This window comes from Mus musculus, chromosome 5 (genome assembly GCF_000001635.26).
Source record: "Mus musculus strain C57BL/6J chromosome 5, GRCm38.p6 C57BL/6J".
NCBI lineage: Eukaryota > Metazoa > Chordata > Mammalia > Rodentia > Muridae > Mus > Mus musculus.
In genome coordinates, this window is record NC_000071.6 from 22,009,047 (window position 1) to 22,033,585 (window position 24,539).

Consider the following 24,539-nt stretch of genomic DNA (forward strand, 5'->3'; position numbering starts at 1 on the left):
CTGTCTATCCTGTAGCATGGGAGGAGAGGAGAGAGGTGCCACTCACCCTGAACAAATCAATGTGGATTGGACTGCGGGCATGTGAAGAGAATTAGTCTTTGCTATTCTGCCTGGCATCTGGGTCCCTTGTTGATAGTTACCAATTTGTTTGCCTAGTTGGGTGCTCCAGTTAGGAAAGCGAAGCATTTCAAGAACAAGTTGTATGTAGTGTTCACTAGAGTCTACCCGCAGTTGCCAAACTAAGGCAGAACAGTTTCTGAGACGTTTGCACAACATAGACAGCTGCTCAGTCCCCTGGGACTAGCTCGGTATACAACGCCGTCCTATCGTCCTTACTCCCTCCAACCAGATTCTGGGGATTTCCAGAATGACGAATTCAATAAATACAAATTCACAGAATCTGCTACACAGTTGACATACCTTAATCTACATAAAAACAGGAATGAAGCAGACTCTCTTATTGTCTCTACTTTATGGACAAGGAGACTAAGTAAAAAGATGATTAACTTATGTTCCTAAAGTCACAGGGCTAGGAAATGGAAGCATCAGACCGGATCTTGCATGAAGAGTTGTGTCCCTAACCTCTAGGCTCTTTGGTCCCTATCCCTGCTCATCTACCACCCCAGGCTTGCTCTCTCATGTATTCTACAAAGGGCAGAGTGAGGACAGATTAAGAACCTGTTTCAGTCAAGGGTGCTCAAGACATAAGCTTGCAAAGCACTGGGATTTAAATCAAGTGCAATAGCCTTGGTGAGTGAGGGCATCTGGGATGTCACTCCAGGGTAGACGCTGACCTCCCATGTCAGTCTCTAGCACTGCACAGAATATGAGTAGTGGGGACTCTAAACTGGCTTAACCTAGATTCAAAGTAACTGAAACCAATAATAAAACGAGTTCCCCAACTCTCACAACGGGACAGGCACATGGCTATGGCCAGTCAAAAGCAAGGGGTGCGAGGAATAGTAAAATCACTTTATATCTCTACCTGTGGAGTTTGGGGATGCTTGTGAACAAGTCTCATGTTAAACCAGTCACTACCCCAATGGCACAATCCAAGTCCCGGCCATACCTTGCTGAAGTACAGAGAAGATCCAGAAGACACGACTCCACAGCCTTGCTCAGGCTTTACAACTTCTCCCCCAATAACTTCCTGCCAGTCTGATTCCCAACTGCTCGGGTTCTCAAAATCTGACATAATCGTGGAAGGAAGTGCAGCTTCTGGGTGGCATTCAGTGCCCTGGTATCCCTGGTCACACCTGTGAGGGATGCATAATAAGCAAGCCATCTGCAACACAAAGGCTTCCCTACTTAGGATGTCCCCACCCCATGTTCCCCCAGGTCTTATCCTTACACTAGATTTTTCTACAGCCTTACTGTGTTTATGATATGGCACTATCTCCGGTTCTTTAACATTCCTCAGAATGGGTAGAGGCTTTAGTTAGAAGTACTATGTTAAAATTGTGGAGTTCAAGATTAAGAAGTAATGCAGAAAGACACATGGGCTTATGTTTGTACAACAGATGGGGATTTCTCATTGGTCTAAAAATACCTTATATGTAGGTTCATTTATTCAACTAACATGTCACACTGGTGATATTTTATAGTTCTTTCTGATTAAATGACATATATTTGGGGTCTTTAAGGACTCAAGTGTAATCACTTTCTTCCCGTGGGCACAACTTTGAGTGGTGTGGGAGAGAGTGCTACAATATTTGTCTAATTGAAGAGGATCAGGGTGAGATGGGAAATTCTTGCAGCACTTTCACAATAAACCCAGCAGGGCTTGTCTTGAGTTAGATGTAAAGGCTTATAATACGTGGCTTTACATTAGCGTAACAGCGGGTTTTACACAAGAAATGAGAACAGGAAGGAGACTGGCTTGCTTTTGGCGATTTTGTTATGTATGAGTCTTTGCGCTGGGAAAATATCTGCAGGGATGAACCACAGACCCTGAGACACAGGAGTGGGTCATACTCTCAGAAGCACACACCTGCACACGCCATGGTCACATGAGCCATGCCCACTGCACATGTTGGGGCACTGCTGCCCAATGTAAATGTTGTCTAAAGCCCACTCATCCTGGGCTGTGTAATAGCTCTGACTCCAACGGAAGCGGGTGGCACCGGACCTAGGACCAAAGCAGGCAATATCAGTTAGCTATGGTGTTTCTCACTAAGAATACCAGAATTCTGCACCTTTCTGATAACAACCCCCTCCTTGTCTGTCCGTCCCCTGAACGTCTGTTAGGGTTCCCAGCATTTGTCTTTGGCTTCATTTTGGCTCAATTATTTCATAATTCAGCAATTCTATCATGAAAAAAAGTTGAGAAAGGACCTGCCCATATTATGTTTTAATCTTAATTTAGTTGCAGCATTTTAAAGAAAAGTAGAAGGCCAGTCTTTCTACTGTTACTCAAAAATTTGATTCTAGAAATAAAGAACATTCAAAAGTAAAAGCTACCTGTGAAACGAAGCATGCCTTTCACAGATGAGAATACAAAGTATTTTACCTAGAGTAACAGAATTTCTCGAAACAATCGCGTCAGCCATTATTAGAAGACTTTAATTTGGTTTATAACATAAGACAACCTTTTTGGCATGCAGTGGTGTAGAGAAGATGCCCTGGAAAGTGCTGCTGAGAAGAAGAGCATTGGGGGCTGAGGACACGCTTATTCTGAAACACAGACTTGTTTGAGTTTCATGGGCCAGCTGACCTTAGAGGCAGAAAGGTGAACCAAAACACTTGGGGTCTCAGGCCATTGAAGTTGGAGACTTAAGAAGGTACTTTGAGGGTCATATAAAAGCAGGCTTAAAGTCTGTGACTACTTAAATTAAAAAAAAATTACAGAGAAATCTTCACATGTAGGATTTTCCAGAGATCTGTGGTAAATTCTTTTTGTCAAAGTGCTAGAACACCATCACCACTATTACCAACAATACAGCAACATAGCAACAACAACAACAAGAAGAACAAAAACACAACAAAACAACATAACACCAAAACAATATAACAGCATAAATAACAACACAACATAACACAATACAACAATATAGCAACACAATATAACATAATACAATGCATCAACATAGCAACAGCACAATGGCAATATAACAACACAAGAATATAACAATACAACAACACAACATAATACAACATAATAGCAATATAACAATAACACTATAGCAACACAACACAATACAACCCAAGAACATAACAAGAACACAGCAGCAATATGACACAACAACACAATACAACATGACAATATAACAACAACAATATAACAACACAACAATATAACAACACAACAATATAACAACAACACAATAATATAACAACAGCAACAGCAACCATAGCAGCAGAAGCAACAACATAGAATTTTCAGAATTCTTGTGTGTGCTTATCTTTGTTAATCATAGCACTCCCTAGCACACTCTATAGATACACTTGGTCTGTCTTTGCATGATCCATAATAACCTGCACCAATTACACATATTGAGCACACCATACACGCACAACAGACTGTTAAAAATCAGACCAAGCGTCTATTTGTTTATTCTGTTAATGATCTGTTGCTAATAGTTTGTGCTTTTATTTGTAGCAGGAGATTTCCAGGGTTCATGGATGGTCCCAGTAGATGGGTTTATTTGCATATCAGAACCTGTCATGAAAATAAGGCAGAGACATCTCTGTAGTAGTATCTTACGCTTGTAATTTAACAGCTATCTTGCTTTTCATGGTACTATTACCAGCTGGCTTTTAGAAAGCCTACAGCAAAAGTAGGGTTCATTAGAGTACTGTGGTGGTTTAAATAAGAATGTCCCCAAAGGCCCACTCATATACTTCAATGTTTGATCATCAGGGAGAGGCACTACTTGATAAGGAACAGGAGGTGTGGCTTTGTTGGAGGAAGTCTGCACTTTAAGGTTTCAGAAACTCACACCTGGCCTAGAGCCTCTCTTCGTGTTGCTCGTAGATCAGGATGTAGACCTCTCAGCTACTTCTCCAGCACCCTGGCTGACTGTGTGCTGCCATGTTCTCCACTATGATGATTATGATGATAATGGGCTAAACTTCTAAAACTGTAAGCCAGCCCCAATTCAATGCTTTCTTTTATAAGAGTTGCCTTGGTCATGGTGTCTCTTCACAGCAATAGAACAGTGACTAATAGAAGTATAGTGCTCTATAGAATTGGGCAAACAAACCCCATGGACACGATGACTCATGGGGCCATGAAAAGAAGAGACTGCTCTATTCTTCTAAAATTGAATATAATCTGAGTCATATCAAGTCCCAGCTGACCAGGCCCTGGTCTTCTGGCTATAAGGACAGCACTCATCTCAAAAGCTTGTACAGGAAGAGGATAAATTAGGTGCTCAAAAATAGTGTGCTAAAGATGAGTCAAACAGGTTACAAGAGGAGTCTGTTTCTGACTTCCAAAGGTAATAGACTGAAGAATGCACCAGGAAGCAGGGAAAAGATTCCAGGACCCCAGCTTTGCAGTGTAGCAGCTGTGTGATCTTTACTAATGACTCCAAGCTGGCAGAGGCTTCCAGCTCCTCATTTTTCAAATAAAGGGTGTGGACAAACTGATGCTTACAATCCCTTCAAGTCTGACCCCTCTAGTGGCTTATTTCTCCATAGTTAGACGCCTTTAGCGTACTGGTGGGAATGCTGTTTTGAAGGCCTTCTCCCTTCAGTACTGAAACGGGGTGGAGGTGTCGAGGAGCCCTGCTTAGGTTTCCAGTTTATGTTCTTATAGCCATGTGTGCATCCTAAGGAAGAGATCCTTGCTCTCATAAACTCTTGAGGACGGATTTCCTTATGACGGAGAGTTTAAGGTTACTCACTTTAATATACTCTACATATTCATGTCAACTAGGAGAAGAGCCAGGAAAAGGGGGTTGAATATTGATTGGATTCATTTTTAGTGAGAAAAAAAATTAACCGTGTGAGCCGTCTCCAGTGGATTTCATGAGGGAAGGTGAGGTGTGATCACACTGATTTGCACACACAGAACTGTATGATGCTGTCCTCAACACAGATATTTCATCTGCCAATTCATTCTACCATCTGTCCATCTATCCATCCATCCATCCATCCATCCACCCATCCATCCACCCATCCATCCATCCATCCATCCATCTACCTGTCAACCCATCCACCTGCCCACCTGTTCACCTATCCATCTGTCTGTCTGTCCATCTGTCCATTCATCCATCCATCCTTCCTCTCTAAAGAGGTCATGACATAACACTGACTTGCATTTAAAACACAAAAGTCAAACTACGCATTTCTAAAAGCAACAAAACTTGAATCTTAATACAAGCCTTCCTCTCATAAACTTCAAGACCAGAGCATCCTGGCATCCGCTCATCTTTCCAGGCTTATATAGCCTGAAGAGTCAAGGTAAATGAAGGCTGACTAAATTGTATTTTCCACCCTTAGAGTTCCAGTAATTACATTTGCTCAATTATTCTGAGACTCAGCCCGTGATTTAGGTGTTGACTTGTTTATGAAGTCAGCAACTGACAGCTGTTTGGGTCTCATTAGGCCCTGTTCTTATGTAAATGTCCCTCATAAAAATGAAATTAATTTTCATTGGGTAACAAACACTCAGCTCCTATACAGTGTAATTTCACTGAGCAGGTGTATCCAGCAGCTATTTCCACTTGACAGTTATCCGATCGAGCACATTTTCCAAAGCTAACATATCTGGGAGAATGCAAGGACCATGCTTGCTTTAATGCACTCAGTGTGTATTTGCATACATGTTGGAATCAAAACAGAACAATGATTTGGTCAGAGAAATAACACTCCTTCAAAACAATCTGCGTGTTTCCCCATTGGAATGCTATTTGCAATCACTTGAAATAAACATAATAAAAATTACGAAGGATATTGAGGACACTAAATAGGTTCAACCTTTATGCTTCCATAGACTTTAAGCATTATAGACTCAGAAACAGAGCACTAACCAGCTTAGAACTCTTTTCATGTAGCAGTAATATTTACATTAACTATGAGTCAGTAGGAACACTGAAATAAATACTATACTGGGCTGTTTGTTTTCTAAAGTAATACTTTCACCCCTCTAAGAAGTCTGAAGGAAAATTGGAAAAGCAGAATTAGATTACAGAGTGCATGTGCCTAGAGGCACATGGTCACTAGAATAATTTTTTTATTTGAAAGTAATATATTCAAATTTTTTACTTGGTGTACAAAATAATGTTTCTGTAATGGTATTTTCATATACATATATTATTGCATTTTGCACACATTGCCCTCCCCTACTCTCCCCTTTCCTATTTCTCCTCCTCCTTGGCCCCTTCCTGCCCCAAATAGGTTCCTCTGTTTTCATGTCATATATGTACATATATGTTACAGTGCATTACCTCTTTAGTTCACTGATGCACTTTAAGTCAAGGTTCAATTTAATTTCTAACATCCCATGAAGACTGTTAGTATAGGACAGGCACTCTACTGAACGTACAGGATTGGACACCGCATTGCCCTTCATGTGACAATTAATACCGATGAGGATTAACCGTAATAACATCCAGTTCAGGGATGTTATGTTTTAGACTAAGAAGCAAGTGTGGCATACCATCTGAGTGCAGAACAAGGTACAAAGGGTGGTTGGTTTTCTGATAGGAAAATACTTTTTGGATACTACCTAATCTATAATAAATGAGAATGCTGGTCCAGGGATGGAGAGATGGCTCCGTGGTTAAGAACACTGGTTGCTCTTCCAGAGGTCCTGGGTGTGATTCCCAGCACCCACTGTCAGTAAATCCAGATCCAGGGGACCTAATGCCATGTTTGGCTTCTGAAGGCATCAGGCATACATGTGGCACAAATAAAAGACAATGTTGGGGTAGAACGTTTCTAGGCATAAAGACATCTCTCAACCCTATCAATATTGTCTTAGGATTGCCATTTTGAAATTGAATCAAACATGCCAATGAATAAAACCACTTGGTGTTTTTCTTAATAATGAGAGAAATAGATTTAATTATGCAGCAATTCGCACCAGAAAGCCCCCAGGAGCTTGTGTTCAGAGCGATCAGTGTTTTGATTGTTCGAGGTGTTGTTTTACAGATGCTTTCATTGAAATACATGCTTGGAATGTCATTGAAATTAAATAAAAACCTTGATTACATTCTCAGCAGTAGACACAAAGAGTAGAATATTAAAGAAAGCAAGAACTTATTATACCAAGCTGCAACAAGCATCTTGGAAATGGCTCACAGTGGGACACAAAAAAACCCAAAAAACTTGTGGAACTCAAATTTCAAGCATTTCTTCCAACTGACATAATGATGCACTGGAAAAACAATCAAGGAGCCATTGTCACACAGCACAGACATTCAGCCAACAGGAGCTGTAGAGCAATCCTGGGCCGTCCATTTGACTCTGTGAGCTGTCTAGCTTTTATATATAAAACAATCGGAGAAAGATTTGTTTAGTCATTTTCTCTTCATAAAAGGGGCCTTGAAAGTAGAGATCACAGAAAAATACAATGCTCATCTTGTTTATGCTTTCTCTTCTACACATATCCTAGAATCTGAGAATTCCAGGGTTGTAAGGAACCTTTAACATAAACTAGTTAAGACAGCCCATCCTGACAGGATGCTGCCTTGAGGAGGCGGTGTTGGTGAGGAGCAGGCAGCTGGTTCACCACTGGAGAAGCATTATGGAGAATTCAGACCCACTTTCTAGTCCAAGGCCTTTTCTTTGGACAAGATTATACTAAAAAAGGGCTTAATGTTATGCACAGCACTGAATAAAAAAAGGCATATATATTTCAGTGTTTTGACTGAAAAGACTAAAATGAAAAACATAATGTCTGCAAAAAAAAACTACATTTTTTTTCTTTCCTCTTCTCAACTGTCCTTTTTCCTTGTTTACTGTGGCCTCATCCTCCAAGGCACGATTTCTATTGTTACTAAAAAAAAAAAGTGACTAGGGAAGAAATGTGTGTTAAGCTTTTGATATAAAAAGTTGGGCTCTTTGATGAGAGAAAAATTTGCAATCCAAACAACTTGGGTTTCTGGATACCTTGCATCATTTTGTTTTGAATGTCAAATGTAAAGAAGTGGGCTCACTGTGCTCTGCCACAAAAATAAAATTTCAGGGCAAGAAGAGAGGTCAGAAGCAGCAGACACTGGGAAAACCAAATTTTCATATTTCTCATTATCTCCATTGTCTGCAACCCCGAGTCTATAAGACACACAGGGCTTCTGGGTAGGGAGAAAACAATCTTAGAAGTGTGCAGACCTTATCTTCACACTCATGTCCTGCTAATCCAGAGCCCAGAGCAAGAATGGAAGTGACTTTGGGTTGGAAGTCAATTTTATCCATCCCATAACCAGCCACCAAATCCAGACACTATTGCATATGCCAGCAAGATTTTGCTGAAGGGACCCTGATATAGCTGTCTCGTACGAGGCTATGCTAGTGCCTGGCAAATATAGAAGTGGGTGCTCACAGTCATCTATTGGATGGAACACAGGGCCCCCAGTGGAGGAGCTAGAGAAAGTACCCAAGGAGCTGAAGGGGTCTGCAACCCTGTAGGTGTAACAACATTATGAACTAATCAGTACCTCCAGAGCTTGTGTCTCTAGCTGCATATGTAGTAGAGGATGGTCTAGTCGGCCATCATTGGGAAGAGAGGCCCCTTGGTCTTGCAAACTTTATATGCCCTAGTACAGGGGAATGCCAGGGCCAAGAAGTGGGAGTGGGTGAGTAGGGGAGCAGGGCAGGGGGAGGGTATAGGGAACTTTTGGGATAACATTTGAAATGTATATAAAGAAAATATCTAATACAAAAACCCCTACTACAAAAAACAAAACAAAACCCAAAAAACAAAACAAAACAAAAAAAAAAAACAAAAAAAAAAAGGAAAAAAAAAAGAAAATATCTAATAATAAAAAAAAGAATGGAAGCGACAGCCACATTTAAGGCAAGGGTTCTCACCATGTTTTCTGGGGAAGAACAACAGTGACTCTTCTCCACTGTGTGAACTCGCTGGCATGGTAAATGCTGGCAGATGTAAATTCCTGGCAGCTTGGCATACTGGGAAGGCATTCCTGAAAGAGAGGAAGAAGCCAAACTCAGCTTCCATTTGTCCAATGGACATGTTTCATTTCCCACGGCAAGAGAAAAAAAACCTCTGAGAAAGCTAATGCTGTAATTTTATCTACTACAACTTGAGACTAAATTCATGATATTTCCCTTTGTTAAGCCAAAAACATTTGGGAAGTAATTACAACTGAGATGTCATCATAGAATTAAACATCTTTCAGTTTTCACCACAAATAGAAATGGATGAGGATTAATGTTGATCTATTAGCACAAGCATTTATAAAATTTATTTTATGCATTATATTTTTTTATTTATTACACTGTCAGAATGTTGGTGTGAGTGTGTTTATGTGTGTGTGTTATATAAAGTAAACTTATTCCAAAAATTAGATTATAGTTTTTATTTGTGTTTCTAAGGTACCACGTTCCTTATGTAGTGTTCCCATGGAAGGGAAAAGAACAGATAGAAATACCATAAAGAAAGAGGAGACAGGTTTTCAGAGGAAGAGAGCTAAAGAAATAATATTCAAAACACACTACCAAGAGGATCCAGTCTTGGGTTCTTCTTTTTTTAAATTTCCAATTGCTCTTTGGTATCTGGTACTAGTCGGGAGTAGTCTCTTTGTGAGATTTATAACTTGATGTCAAGGTTACATAATTTTGTTTCTTTTCAACTAAAGGAAATGGTACTAATTATGAGCTTTAGAGAAAACTTACGTACTTCTTGTACAAGGTGCCATGTAAGGCCGTGGTTGGCTGAGTACTCCAGCTTCACCTGGTTGTCCATGTGAGGAGTGTATTTCTGGCCACATCCCATCACTAGGCTGAACTGAATCATATAGGATGCTCCGATCTGCATGGACTGTGTTTCCACATAGCGCATGCTTGAGGCAAGTTTAGAATCTCCCGTAAAACTGAAAGGCATTAAGGTAGAAATTGAACTTCTACAAGCATTGTGTCAGGGAAGACTGAGTTCTTATTCTCAGCTCACACGGTTTCACTTCACTTAAACCTAGCTGAGTTGCAGAATAGATTTCAGTAAGTCTCACAAATTCAATTTGAACCAAAGAAGACCTTTAAAAAACGTTAACACATACGGTTTGTCAGATGTATCTGAAACTGAGAACTGATATATTACTCTCATTAATCTTGGCAGCTGGAATCTATCTCAATGAAACAATTCTAACTTCAAAGACAATTTTATAAAAACATAGTCAATATTAAATGATTACTGATATATTACGAGTTGGCGGTAATCTCAGAGCCTACCTAGAGAGAACTGGAAAAGCAAAAGTAAATTGGAGTAGGCACCTGGCAGTATACCATCTGTATTTCAAATATTGATGAAGGCGATACAAGTATATTAAAATACATTATGATTAAGTTTTAATACTATCCACAAATGCTATATAAAGTCAATTGACTAGAATGTTTGTAGTGGTAGAGATTTGATAAAATATTTTAATACTCATGAATTCAATATTAAAAATGTTGTAGTATATTTTTAATCTTTGTGCCCCAAATCAGTCAAATTTAAGTTTTGGTTTTCACATCAGTACCCTGTGACTATAGTGGCAAGCTGTGTGAAGGAAGACAAAGGCAGTGTCACATTTAGAAGAAAAAAAGAGAGAGAGAAAGAACTCAGGGATTTGTAATGTATCCAGGATCAAACTATGGACACCTTTGCACTTCAGTGACATGGGTCACTGTAAGCCACTCGAGTACTAACTGCACTCAGATTGCCTGCCAGCAAATGTGTCTTCCACTCTGAAGCGGGCCCAGCATCAGGCAACAACCTTCTCTAGTGCATACATGCACACAGAGAATGTATATGCGTCCTCAGAAGGCATTATATAGTAAGTAGACTATTGCCCATCTATAAGTTCATTATGGACTGAGAATCAAGGGTCTAAAATATAGACTTTCTCCAACAATGAGTAATAAGTATTGCTTAACAGTTTTTAAACTAAGACTTTTCACTTGAACGATGAATATGGAAAGAAAACAGAAAAGCCTCAATGTCTAGGTTAGTGGAATGTTCAGTAATCGTCACATTCACTCCTGCTGGCCTTGCAAATATACCTAATAAATGGAAAGTACTGCAGCTTGTTCATGACTAAGAATGGAGCTGATCATTTGTTGAGTCTCAACCAAGTCCTAAGACTGGGCTATGTGCAGTGCCCACATTAGTCCTAAGACTGGGCTATGTGCAGTGCCCACATCATTAGTCCTAAGACTGGGCTATGTGCAGTGCCCACACTGTCTTCCTTAGAGTCAAGCTTACTGTGATGCTGGGTAGTGGAGAGAATTCCTTCTTTCTTTCTTTTTTTTTAAATATTTTTCTTTATTAGATATTTTCTTCATTTACATCTCAAATGCTATCCCAAAAGTTCCTTATAACTCCCCCCCCCCAGCTCCCCTATCCACCCACTCTCACTTCTTGGCCCTGACGTTCCCCTGTACAGGGGCATATAAAGTTTAATGGACAAGAAAACGGGTAAATGGTAAATGGTGAGATCTCAATGAGAAACCACCACTGGTAGACTACAAAGCCCTGCTTTCAATTACTCTAAGAAGGAACCATTGTAACTTGAAATAAAATTTCTTACAGCCATTCAATAAACTATGAGCTCTCAATTACTATGTAGTGATATTGTGATGTGAAAAATATAAAACTGTGACTTCTTTACATGTCAGAACATACAACATGCAACCCTGAAAGTGTAAAGTGTTAGATTTAAGTTTTTAGCAACACTGGAACAATGAAAGTCACACAGAACAAGTGCAGCAACAAGCCATAAAGGTACAAACCTGTCTGTGTCACTCCTTTGGTTTCTTAAGTAGGCATAAGGGTTTTCCAATTTTGAGATCTGTGTGTGTGTGTGTGTGTGTGTGTGTGTGTGAATGAGAGAGAGAGAGAGAGAGAGAGAGAGAGAGAGAGAATATGAATATGAATATTAAGTGATGTTTTTACCTCTGAGGGCTGTTTTGTATTGTCACTTAGAATGGATGTTAGTAGGCAGACAACAAGGCTTCACTGAACTTGTTTTGTATTAAAAAGATACCTCTGTCTCCTGGACATCTTTAGAGAAAACCTCATGGGCAACAGCTCACAGGACTTTAAGTTTAAGGGTCTACAAGTGATAGCCACAGAAACCTTCCACCTGCCATGTCCAGTCCCAAATTCCCTAACTTGTGAAAACACTTAAGATCACTTCCAAGGAGGTTCGGAAAGTTCCTCACTTTAGGCAGAAACAGCAGGAAATGCTGTGATTTACATATTGCCTGCTTTACACACCTCCCCTTTGCATGGTTAAAGAGGTTGCCATGAACTTGGCTAAAGAGTTGAACCACTCAAACCCGAGAGACGTTCCAAGTTGCTAAGATACCAAGAAAGAACAAGTTACAAAGTGTATAGTTCAGCACTGACAACAACAGTCTTGCTACCCCCACCACACACACACACACACACACACACACACACACACACACACATAGCCGCAGTTAAGTAGGTGTCTGGACTGTTTGTGGCAGGTGCAGGTAGCACACTCATGCAGAGGTCAGCCAGTCTCCTCTCTCTCCCCACTTTTCAACCACAGCCATGCTATGTGAACTGCTGCATCCTCAACAATTAGATGCAAGAGGAAGAGCATCTTTCAGTGATGGGCACAGTGTGTGCATCACTCTGCCTTCCCAGGGAGATGGAGGATGCATTTGCTTATTTGGCTTTCAAGTTTTTTTTTTTTTCCGTACACTATATTCTGGTCACAGTTTCCCCTCTGCCAAACTTCTCCCAGACATGGTTAGGATTGGTCTGCCATATCCTTTCATATCCTTTGCCCATTAGTGGGAACCCTGCAGCCCTCCTGTGGATGGTGTCCTTTCTGCTGAGACTTTGAAGCAGGGAGGCAGGGCCCCTCGGACTACCCCAGCCTTGTTAAATGACAAATCAGCGGCTACATTTGTTTATGCTATAGTCACTCTTGTTTTTGTTCTAACCTGGAACCGAATGTGTTTCTAACTTCCCAGTACTGCATGGTATCTATTCTGATGCCTTCAGCTGAAGCAACGGGAAAAGTACGGATATCCGAGTTAGTAGCAGCCCAGTCACAGCATAGGCTCACGGGATTGTCTCTGACTTATGTGAGATTAGCTGAAAGCCAGAGGCGCCAGGTCTGCTCTTATTGGGGGGGGGTGGTGGGGTGGGGAGAAGAGAACTTGGTGAGCTGAGTCCCATCATTTATGGAATGGCTCCTCTTTGCTGCACACTGAAGTCAAGACTTGTCTATAAAGGGAAAAGTGAACCGAACAGCTTCTTATGGAAGCTCTGAATGTAGAGAACTGCCCACATCAGCATCTCAGGGACTTCTGGGGACAAAATACACCAGGAATCGGGATGTTAGCTTTATTTATGATGTCTTTCAAGGGTGTTTCAAAATGAAGAAATGCTTTTTTAAAAGTGACTGCATCTACTTACAAGATGTAATGAGAGGCTGGGGATATCTCTTTCCACCTGGCAGGAAAATTTGTCAAGCAGATAACACCTTAATGTCACATGAATAGCCACAGGTCAACACTTACTCTCTGTGGAGCACAAAGGAGACAAAGGTCTCTCCCCACCTTACCCCTTACGGACAGCGAACCTGCTCTCGGGATCAGATCGGAAGCTTTTTCCCCAGGGGAGGAAAGGGCTCATATGTCACTCATATAAGCAAACCCTTAAGATACAGAACTATGCCGGAATCTCACAAAAGCACCGTGTGTGGGGCACTTTCTAACATCGAGAGGACCTCATTTGACCTTTGAGTCAAGGCCATCTGGGAACCTTAAGTGGGAAAAAGTGAGAGGCAGATCTGCTGTTCCCAGAGTTACACAGTTGATAAGAAGCCCACAGAAGTGTTTTAGAAAGCACTTCTGCCGTGAAACCCTGTCCACCGTCATGCTGTGTGTGGAGGGGGTCTTTGGACAAGGGAACAGGAGGGCCTTAAAAAACCATCTTTGTTTAAAGGTTTAACCAACTCCGACCAGGTTTTGGTGACTTTTGAGCAAAGTTGCTGTTTGTTTTTACTGTCTTTTCTAGCTCTGGGGATTGGTTCCTCAGGTGTTCCCGCTTCCAGTGTTGACTATTGTTATTGTGGAGACTGCCTCTGATCCCAGTTCATAATCAGGTTTTACAGATGTCCAGTGACCACCTGAAAGACATGTGCTTTTTATTTGTAAAGGGTAATTTTCAAAAATGTTGCCTGCTTGTTACCTCTTATCTAGGTGCTCATATGTTTTGTGACTTTGATTAACTGAGAACGAAAGCAAAGCATTGGTATTTAAACCACCCTCAATTGTGAAGACTGTTATTTTCCTTTGGTAATTCTGACATGTTCTGCATTATGGCCACCTCTCTGTGGTCCACGGTGTGTGGCAGCCCTTTCTGTCTTCATCTTTCTGCGGGTTCCCCCTCGCCCACCAAGCTACCTCTGTTACTGGGCTCTAGGCTTCTAGGAAGGCCAGAGGGTAAGGGATGCGAAGGTTCTGCTCTCTGCTCTAATCAACCTCCTTTCCTAACAGCATTTCCTTGAGAAATTCCCCGCTCATTCATGTTTAAGGCTCCGGGCACAGCCAAGCATTTTCTGCTACGCTGCTTCCATCAGCAAGTGGCAACATGTTGGCTTAAGACGCCATGCTCATATGGTTACCCAGTTTGTTAATAGTTCCGGGTTATTCTCTACAGCCTCTCATATGGTTATCCAGTTTGTTAATAGTTCTGGGTTATTCTCTATAGCCTCTCATATGGTTATCTGGTTTGTTAATAGTTCCAGGTTATTCTCTACAGCCTCTCAGCCACTTTCTCACCTGGGCTTGTTATCATGAGCAGGATATTCCAAATATCGTTATTTATTTTTATAGAAAAGCTGATTTCATTAGAACAAACCTGATGTTTCTTCACATAATGCACTGCAGAACGTATTTATCCAGAGGGGCTTTTGAGAAATCTTTGTGGGTTTCTATGTGGCTAACTCCCCCACCTTGTTTGTCTAGTTGAGATTTCAGGGTTATGTTGGCAATTAAAGCTATTTTGGAATGCATGTGTTCTTAGCACCTGTTTCAGGCTGTTTTTAGTTGTTTTGTCTCTGCCACCTGCTTTTCTCTGTTTATCTTTACAATCTCAAAATGCAGTAAAGGAAGTCTCTGTTCTTCTTTTTTTTTTCATTTTCTCGGCATAGTTCCTGAAGTCAGGGATAGACTCTCACTCCAAGTTCGATGCACTCTTTAGTCAGTTAAAAGTGTTGCTCAAGCTACTTGGCTGCTAGTCTCTGAGCTTTTTATAGAGGAGGACCTCTCTTTGTAAACAAACCGAGCATAAATTGTAGCAATCACCCCTCCTCCAAAAGGATTAGATAAATTCAGATTACAGGAGACAGAGGATGGGAGATGGGACTCCAGAGAAAGGGGCTGCCAGTCAGCGTAAACAGTTATGCTCAATGGACACTTTGTCTAACCACGTGCTGTGGACACACAGGCAGATATTGCAGGATGTACCGATAAGTGGGAGACTGGATGGAGCCACAGGGAGTGCTTGTTCAGAGTTCCATTTGCAGCTAATTCACCTCTCCCATTTCTTCTGGGGCCTGTGGACAATTCACCCAACTTCTAGATACCAGGAGATAATCTCAGTCACTTAAAAAAAAAAAGCAATCCTTTTTAAAAGTTGCCAACACTTGTTGGTCTGATGGTTTGGAAGTCTTTGGTCAACTCTGTGAGGCTTTCCTGTACCCGCAGAGCACACTCTGAAGGCAACACTCAGCAGTTGGATAAGCTGCGGCAGAAGACAGCAACCAGCTTTTGGGCGTGGTCCCCATGGAGAGATGTCTGGTGGGTGGAGGGTATGTAGCTTCTCATAACCATCACTGAACCTGCTTGTTTCTGTGTGTGTGTGTGTGCATGTGTGTGTGCGTGCATGTGCATGTGTGTGTGTGTGTGTGTGTGTGCATGTGTGTGTGTGTGTGCATGTGTGTGTGTGTGTGTAGAACAGTCACTGTCACTAGAGGCCATTGTCAACTGCTACATTTTCCATGCCTCTTCAGATGAATGAAGGTGATCAAGCTTTGTTTTTTTTCCAGCTCCTCTGAGTCTGTCCATGACTCAAGCTTATCTCCAGCCGAGGGCTGCCCAGAAGCCTACTATTATATGCACAGCATCTCAGAGCCAATTTGCACAGACAGGAACGTGCTGGATCCTCATTTAATCCGTCACCATCATTGTGCTGTGGACAGGCCTGACGACCCTGGGCGAGGGTGCAGCATGAAGGAAAGAGTGTGGAAACAATACTCTTCTCTCTAGTTGTGTATGGCCACATGCATTGTTCAGAGTCTTTTATGAGAGATTTTGATATCTTTAATCATGGCAACTCCAGCCTATATCATAGCAAATGTATCAATGTGCCTGAACATCTCACACTAGATAAAATACTTCTATTTGCAGAACATCTTCAGATGTACTTTTGCAATTTGCCCTTTAAATTTTCTTTAGTGGACATTTGGCTGTAATTTCTCATCATATTCAGGAGACTGTCCTCCAATGTTATTTCCAATATCACAAAATTTTATGAATATTAGGTTTAGCAATTAATGAAGTTGGCATCGTGTTGTGTTTATAGATATTTCATTTTTGCAGTTTTCTTGCCCTGTTTTAGAGATGATACACATTTGCCAGCTCTTGGACTTTCTCCAGACTTGGACAAAGCTTGGTGGACTGGCATTGGGCCAAACCTGGGCTATGGCAAGGTGCTGAGGGAGGAAAGAACTTGGCCTGCTGCAGAAGCAATGGACTGAGTGACAGGCAGCCAGAAGAGCTGGAGGCTGTAGAACCAGGCCAGCCAGATGACCAAAGGCCTGCCGAGGCGATTGCGAACCACTGTGCATAGAGAGAAATGGTATCAACTTCCTGAATGTCTTAGGTACTGAGAAATTCTTCTTTGCTATTAAGAGTAACAGGAAATGACTTCCAGTGTATTTACTTGTCTATCAGTTATGATCCCTTGGCTAATCATGTACCATGATTCAGTGGTTCATGTAGCTCTTGGGAGCTGCCTCATCCTGTTTTCCTTCATCAGTAGTTTTAGCTGATTTGATGCCCTTTTAATAGACTTTGCAGAAAGACCCCAAACTTGCTTTAAAAAATACCAACTAATGAAATTTCTATGTAAGTTATAGGTTGATGTTTAATTAAAGAAAAATCCTAGAAAGATTCACTTGGTTATTATTTCTGTTCGATAGGCCAGGACTCTACTAATATTTCCTTATAAGGAATTAGAGATGCCTAAAGTTTCAGCTAAGTACAAGTGTGACCTCCCCTTTGTCTGTGTTTACCAAGAATACAACCCCCACATTAGTACCAAGCTCCCTCACAATACAGTGAAATAAAGAAATGAAAATAAATCTGTGGGAAAGACTCAGCATTCACTAAAAATATATATAAAAATATAACAAAATTAATGAAGTTTAAATGTTATTTTAAAATATATGATCCCATGCTTCTAAGGTATCTGTCCAATAATCAATCAATCAATCTCTCTCTCTCTCTCTCTCTCTCTCTCTCTCTCTTTCTCTCTCTCGTGTGGCTGAGTTTTCCTACAAATCCATGAGGAATTTGCACAAACACTAACTCTGATGGTGGCTTTCTAAGTTAGCTGGAAAATCTTGTTGGTTAACTAGTGATACAAGTTATTGTTGTTTCTAGAAAGTTCTTATAGCCTAGATATGCCTTATCAGTAAGTTATTCATTCATACATATATGTAAATATACATATATGTAAATATATGTATACATAAACATTTCAATTATCATTCAATTCTGCTATATTATCACAATTATGATACAACAATAAATTACAGGTTTCTTTCTGCTAATAGTCATGGCAAAGAACTGTTATTTATTTATTTATTTATTTACTCATCTACTCTAGATGCTGTAAAACTGCTTAGGAGGATAAACTCAGGCTCCTGCACATGCCAGGCATCTGCTCTACCACTGAGCTATACATCCCAGCCCTACTCAGTTTTTTATTAGCATATTTATTTTTATTTGTACTGATATATATGTGCCTCTGTGTGTGTGCATGTGCATACAGGCTCCCATGGGGGCCAGAAGAGGATGCCAGATTCCCTAGGAAGTGAGCCACTAAAGTCGTTGTTGAGAACTGAATCTGGGTCCTCTCAAGGTCTGCAATGACTCTTAACCCATCTTTCTTTCTAGTCTCCCCCACCGCCCAACCACTAAGATCAGGTTCACTAGGCTGCCCAGCAATTTTCCAACCTCAGCCTTCTAAATATGTCGGTTTACAAATGTGCACTACTCTGTCTGACTATACAAACTTCATTTAATTTATATGACATAAACATATATTTAGCATTCTCTAGCCCTGTAGTTTTGCCCATGTAGTTCCTGCTTTTAATAAAACATACAAGCAAATAGTATTTTCTGATCTCCCTTGAGACATGAACACAAAGTTTCGAATGCCCCGTTAGTTCCTTTTAAGTGGGGCTACCCATCATGCACCTGGCCTCTTTGTCTCATATCTCCATTTCTCAGGACTGACTATGCTACCTGATGCTCAATCACAGGAAGGCTGAGTTTCACGAGGTGCCCTCTCCTACCAGCATAAATCCAGTGCTACCCTCTCCCCCCTGGTATCTCTCATTATTCCTAGTTTAAGTTGATCCTTTCTGTTGTTCTTTCACTTTCTAGTCAAATGTTAAAAAATTTCTCTTTCTAAATATAAGTCTAACATGACAAGAGCCCCTGATTCACTTAGATAAGAACGTTTCAATTAAAAATATTAAAATAACAGAAGTTTCAATGAAGCAGGAGTGTACTTGGATCTTTAAGCCTACAAAGTATGTAGGTGTTTCTTTCAACATTTCTCTACATCACACAGTCTATTAATTTTTCATTCAATTAAATCTACTTTTCTTCAAGTGCCATAAATGACAGCTTTTTTTAACCTCATGTTAATTATTACTTTAATTATTAGCAGTCGCAGAAATTTCTCTTTCTTTGTATTGTAAATACACTATTTTAAGTTACAGCGAGACAAGTCTGGTATTGCCTAACCCCTTACCAGTCTTGCCTCAAATCTTATGATGACAAACTTGGAACTGTTAGGAATAAGCCACCAGTAATAGAGAAAATTGACAGAAAAATACCGAGAACGGTAAGTGTGGCCAGCAACCTCTCTGCTACGTACCTCTCCCTTTCTGGACCAAATCCGGTTTATACAACAAAACCTTAATTAATAAATTTGCTTTAATCTCTTTAGAGACATTCTTGTTCATATTACCTAAGTGAAATTACATCGATTGATCTTTCTCAGGAATGCGTCTCACACTACGGACGTGAGCACAGCGGTACAGATTTCCTCTGTTCAGTCAGCCAGTCAGTGATGACAACTCTGTGGCGGGAAGTTCCCATCTGTGGTCACACCCAGTCGTCACGCCATCATGCACGCAGGGATTATTGCTCCCATTTCAGAGTTGAAAAGCTGAGATTCGGAGGAGCTGAATATGTTTTCTGAATTTCTGGTGTTGCTGCTTTGAGGTGGGAATTATGTTTGGTGATATAAAAAAAATGAAACTATTAACATGCCATCTTCTAGAAGGTTTAGTAGAATGTGCACACTGGCAATTTCACTCTGCTTGACTCCTGCAACGAGGTCAGCTGAGGGGACAGTGACTGGGTCAGAATGGGAATTAGAGAGGTCATCAGGTTATGGCTCTGCTGAAGGGCGAAGGTGAGATGCGGAGACAGAAGTCAGAAATGTCTGCTTCTGCATCATTCCATGAGAAAACCGAGTTACTCCTAATTTTCACGAGTTGCTTTACAGCAACCTTCTTAAAAATGTTCATTCAAAACAGATTTTTCAAAATTCCTCATTAGTTAAAAATCTCCCTGCTTTGAGTTTCCAAGAGGCAGTGCCGGCATCTGAACTCATGTATATCCTCCAAGCCTTGATGCTGCAACAGGCACTCAGTGGCCACTGTACTGTGCGAGACCTAAAGCTACATGGGAGCCATGGCTTTGCACCTGTGGTACCTAGCCAGTTCTTCAGACAGGACAAAGGGATGCTAATATCCTTTAATATTATTACTAATTGGGTTAACCAGGTCTAATCTTTAATAAAACCCAGCTAATTCCATTGTGACCCTAAGATGCATGTACTGAACGAGGTAACCCAAACCCAGAAAGGCAAATGCTACATGGTCTCTCTCATCTGTGGCTCCTAGTTCTCAATCCTCAGATAGGAATATATAGGACAGAGTAAGCACAGAAAACAGCCAAGTATGAAGGACCACAGGTGTGTGTGCCTTAGGCAGGGATTGAGGTATAGGTGATATGCAGTGGGAAAAGGGATAACAGGAGGGGCTCCAACAGGACTCGGGGAGGGAGGTCAGTACAGATGGAGAGGGAGTGACAGGGGACAAATGTCACCAAGCTCTGTGTGTGTGTGTGTGTGTGTGTGTGTGTGTGTGTGTGTGTGTTCATTCAATGTTCCCCGTAAGAACCGCAGTCTAACAAAAACTACAGTTTTATACAACCACCTCCTTTCAAATGGTTGGTAAGGGTAGTTTGTGACACTCCCCAGACAATACAGATTATGTATGTAGGTCTTGATGTTTCTCAGCAGTTAAAGGTGTCCCCATATTGCTAAAGACGGCATGCACTTATGACACGGGGCTCAGATGATTTGAGCTGGACCTGACCTGAAGGCTTCTTTCTTGTGGTCTAACTTCCAGGGTGTTCCAGAAAATACTATGGAAGCTGCAAAAGGACAGAGGCAATCAAACAGTTCTGCCCAGCTGCGACACCTAGGAACCACAGGTATTACCAGCATAGCAAGATATGTGTGCAAGTGCAGTAAGTGGCACTCACGTGTCACAGCTGCATAAGTGGACTTATGACCTGCTCAAAAGGAGGGATGCCATGCCTGTTACTAGAAACCAGCTTTTTTTGGGGCCAGTCATGAACCTTACAAAGGAATTGCGTTCTGCCACTTTGCTAGACCAGTGAAATTCCTTACTATACTCTAATTCCAAGTATTATCCTTATACCCATAGCCAAGTTTCACAAACACCCTTTACCAAAGAGTCCTCTATAGCAAATGGGGACCATCACAGAAAACCACAACTAGGGGGCTGGAGAGATGGCTCAGTGGTTAAGAGCACCGACTGCTCTTCCGAAGGTCCTGAGTTCAAATCCCAGCAACCACATGGTGGCTCACAACCATCTGTAATGAGATCTGACGCCCTCTTCTGGTGCATCTGAAGACAGCTACAGTGTACTTAGATATAATAATAAATAAATCTTAAAAAAAAAAAGAAAACCACAACTATACACAGTGCCAAGATCAATAGACTGTAGGGTCCTGCATTTATGGCTCAGGGAACATCATGGGAGAGGGGACAAAATGATTTTAAGGGCTAAAATACCAGGGAGTCTGCTGTGAAACAGCCTCTTCCAGCAGTGTCTACATAAACAGGGCCAGAGAATGGCACTAATAATGGGGATGGGAATGTGGAAGAGAGAAGTTTTCACTGGGTCTCGCTATACAAAAACATTGCAGGCAGACAGGAGCATATTGTCCTCTGAGAGGCTCCACCCAGCAGTTGACTCAGACAGATATAGACACCCACAGCCAAAGAGTGGATGGAGCTTGGGGACTCTTATGGTAGTATAGGAGGAGGGATTGTGGGTTCCAAAGGGGATGGGAACTCCACAGGAAGACCAACAGAGTCAACTAACCTGGACCCTTGGGGCTCTCAGAGTCTGAACCACCAAACCAAAGAACATTCACAGGCTAGTCCTAGGCCTCCCCACTCGTATGTAGCAGGTATGCAGCTTAGCCTTCATGTGGGTCCCAAAACAACTAGAACATAGGCTATCCAAAAGCTGTCGCCTGTATGTGGGATATGTTCTACTAGCTGGGCTGCCTTGTCTGGCCTCCGTGGGAGAGGAAGTGCCTGGCCTCTCAGAGACTTGAAGCACTAGAGTAGGGAAGAGATACACAGGGGGCCACCCATTCAGAGGAGAAGGGGGGATGGGGAAAGGACTATGGGAGGGGGTAACCGGGAGGAGGGCAGCAAGTGGGATGCAAACTGAATAAATAAAAAACAAAACAAAACCCCCTGCAGGCCCCCAGTGCCTCCTGGGAGGAGAATTAGCCTTTCCTAGAGATGAGACCCTTTATTGGCTGTCCAGTGCAGAGTGATGAGCCTTGAACCATATATCCACAAACAACAAAATGGACTCAGCAGTTTGTACTGATATGTTTATACATGCACATCTGTAACAATAATAATCAAATATCAACTTGAAGGGGGTCGTAAGAAGGACTGAGGTAAGGAAGCTGGGAGGGGCTGGAGAGAAGAGAAGGGAGGGTGAAAGGATTCTATTTCAATTAAAAACATTTTTAAAAAAATATGCCTAAGAGGTTTCAAAAATTATTTTAAAAAACAAAAGCAGATATAGATTCTTATTTAGTGACTAGAAAGAAGGCACTGCTAAGAATTAGAAGCGATTTCTTTGCCCACTGAAAAGTGCTTTCGAATGGCATACTCTAAGTGACTCACAGCATATTAGCTCCAGTTCTAATGAAAAAGCAATTGTCCGAGTTTTCCCCAGAGAATAGCCTGGGTCACAACAGTCCAGGCTCATGGAAAGTCACGAGTCTCAAATGAGAACCAAATGAACACCCAGCTGGGAAGAGGCAAGCGTCATTAATTTAACACCCGTCTTTCAGGGCAGAGCATGTCTACATTTCCCTGGAGAGAAATAAGGTCAGCACAGGGTAGAGGCCATGCTTTCAAATACATTTAAAGACTTTTTACTTAATAAGACAATATGCTCAAAGGATGCTACGTGGAAAAAACAAAAGCAAAAACCAATGGCTCCTGTTGAAGACTGGGAGGAGATAATAATACAATTTGCCAGTATCTTCTCTTCAGTTTCCATATTGTAACAAGTGTTTCTGAACAACACTGCCAAACAAGTTTGCATCCAATTTTAGACAATGTATTCCTCAGCAGCAGCAGCAGCAGCAGCAGCAGCAGCAGCAGCAGCAGCAGAGAAACAGTGTCCTTGAAGAGTCTGATGCTGTGTGACTTTCCATGTTGCTTCAGTTTAATGAGCACTAAGCATTTTTCATGTCCTTTTAAAAATGGTTAGTATGTTTCTCTAGTCTCATTAGCACTACCAGAGCAGCTCCTTGGATGTTTTGCGACTAAGACAGCTCCTGTTTGTTTGAGAGAAGATCAGAAAGTCCAATCTGACTGCTCACATGCATGTGGCTCTTAATGAAACTCCTACAGGGCTGCTTAAGGTGCCCACAGGGATCTTACAATTTGTATTTTCTAATGGTTTTCTAGAATTACAATTGTAATTGTAAATTCATAAAGCAAGTGACTGTCCACAAATTAAAGCAGCAGTGGGTTAAGGATATTCATCAGACTTGTGTGAAAGGACCCTCTTTACAGGATTTGATCAAAGCAGAAAAATTAACGCACTGTTATCTTGCATTCAACTTGAGTATTAAAATGCTCAGCAACTTTGGGGGTTTATTGGAGCAGATGTTAACTACTTATGAAAATAAACACGTGGTATAGGACTTGCATTCATGATCAGACTCTTTGTTACAGTAAAGTGCTGAAAAAGATTTACTATACAGTCTTGTGAGACACGGCTTATGGTGCATGGCCAATCTGAGTAACTGTTAATTCAGGCCACTTGAAAACTTCAGAAACACAAAATTCCAATCTCATTTTCGTCTGTATCTTCCTATTTTTTTGTTCACTTTCCCTCTTTTATTTTAGTTTATTTATTTATTTATTGAGCTTAGGGGAAAAAGCATCCGAGGCTCTCATGTAGTAGAATTTTCTCTAGTCAGTCCAGTAGAAATTTAACTGTGTCTAGACTGTCATGCTCGCAGCAAAAGTGACCAGCCGTCCTTCCATCCCATTACCCGCCATTTCCGTGCTACAATTTTTATCCTGCTGTGTGTGGGATGTGACTATACATGCACAGTTCCCATCCAAGGTAATTTGCTGTGCAATGGTGTGTAAAATTTACCTCTAATTATGATAAGGCCACTGACGGGTCATTTATGATACACTCTCTGGAGGCAATGGCAGCGATTAGCTTTCGGCATGACTCATCTGGAGGAAATTAAATTGGTCTGATCATGACTTGATAGAAAGTAAAAGTCTCTTAGGAAATGATTCCTCAGTCAGGCTTATAGTGAAAAGGAACCTGCAGGGACAGCGGACGCAGCAGTGGAGGCTGCTGAATCCTTTAGACCTACATTTGAATCTGGGGCTTTCTTGGGCCTAGGAGACATTATAATGTCTCTGAATGTCTCTTGGCTGCCATTTCTGACGTGTACTTGTTTTCTCAATGCCTGGGATCTCCCA

At 41.3% G+C, this 24,539-nt stretch overlaps 1 protein-coding gene across 2 annotated transcripts in view; it reads right to left on the minus strand.

Annotated features, from left to right (window-relative positions):
- Positions 1–24,539, minus strand: part of Reln (reelin) — a 460,252-nt gene that overhangs the window by 124,593 nt on the left and 311,120 nt on the right. For both annotated transcript variants that reach the window (NM_001310464.1, NM_011261.2), the window contains exons 21-24: positions 9,806–9,998; positions 8,977–9,089; positions 1,991–2,128; positions 1,070–1,256 (exon numbers count right to left, since the gene is read on the minus strand). In NM_001310464.1, coding sequence (NP_001297393.1) covers positions 1,070–1,256; positions 1,991–2,128; positions 8,977–9,089; positions 9,806–9,998 — 631 coding nt within the window. The remainder of the gene's footprint in view (positions 1–1,069; positions 1,257–1,990; positions 2,129–8,976; positions 9,090–9,805; positions 9,999–24,539) is intronic.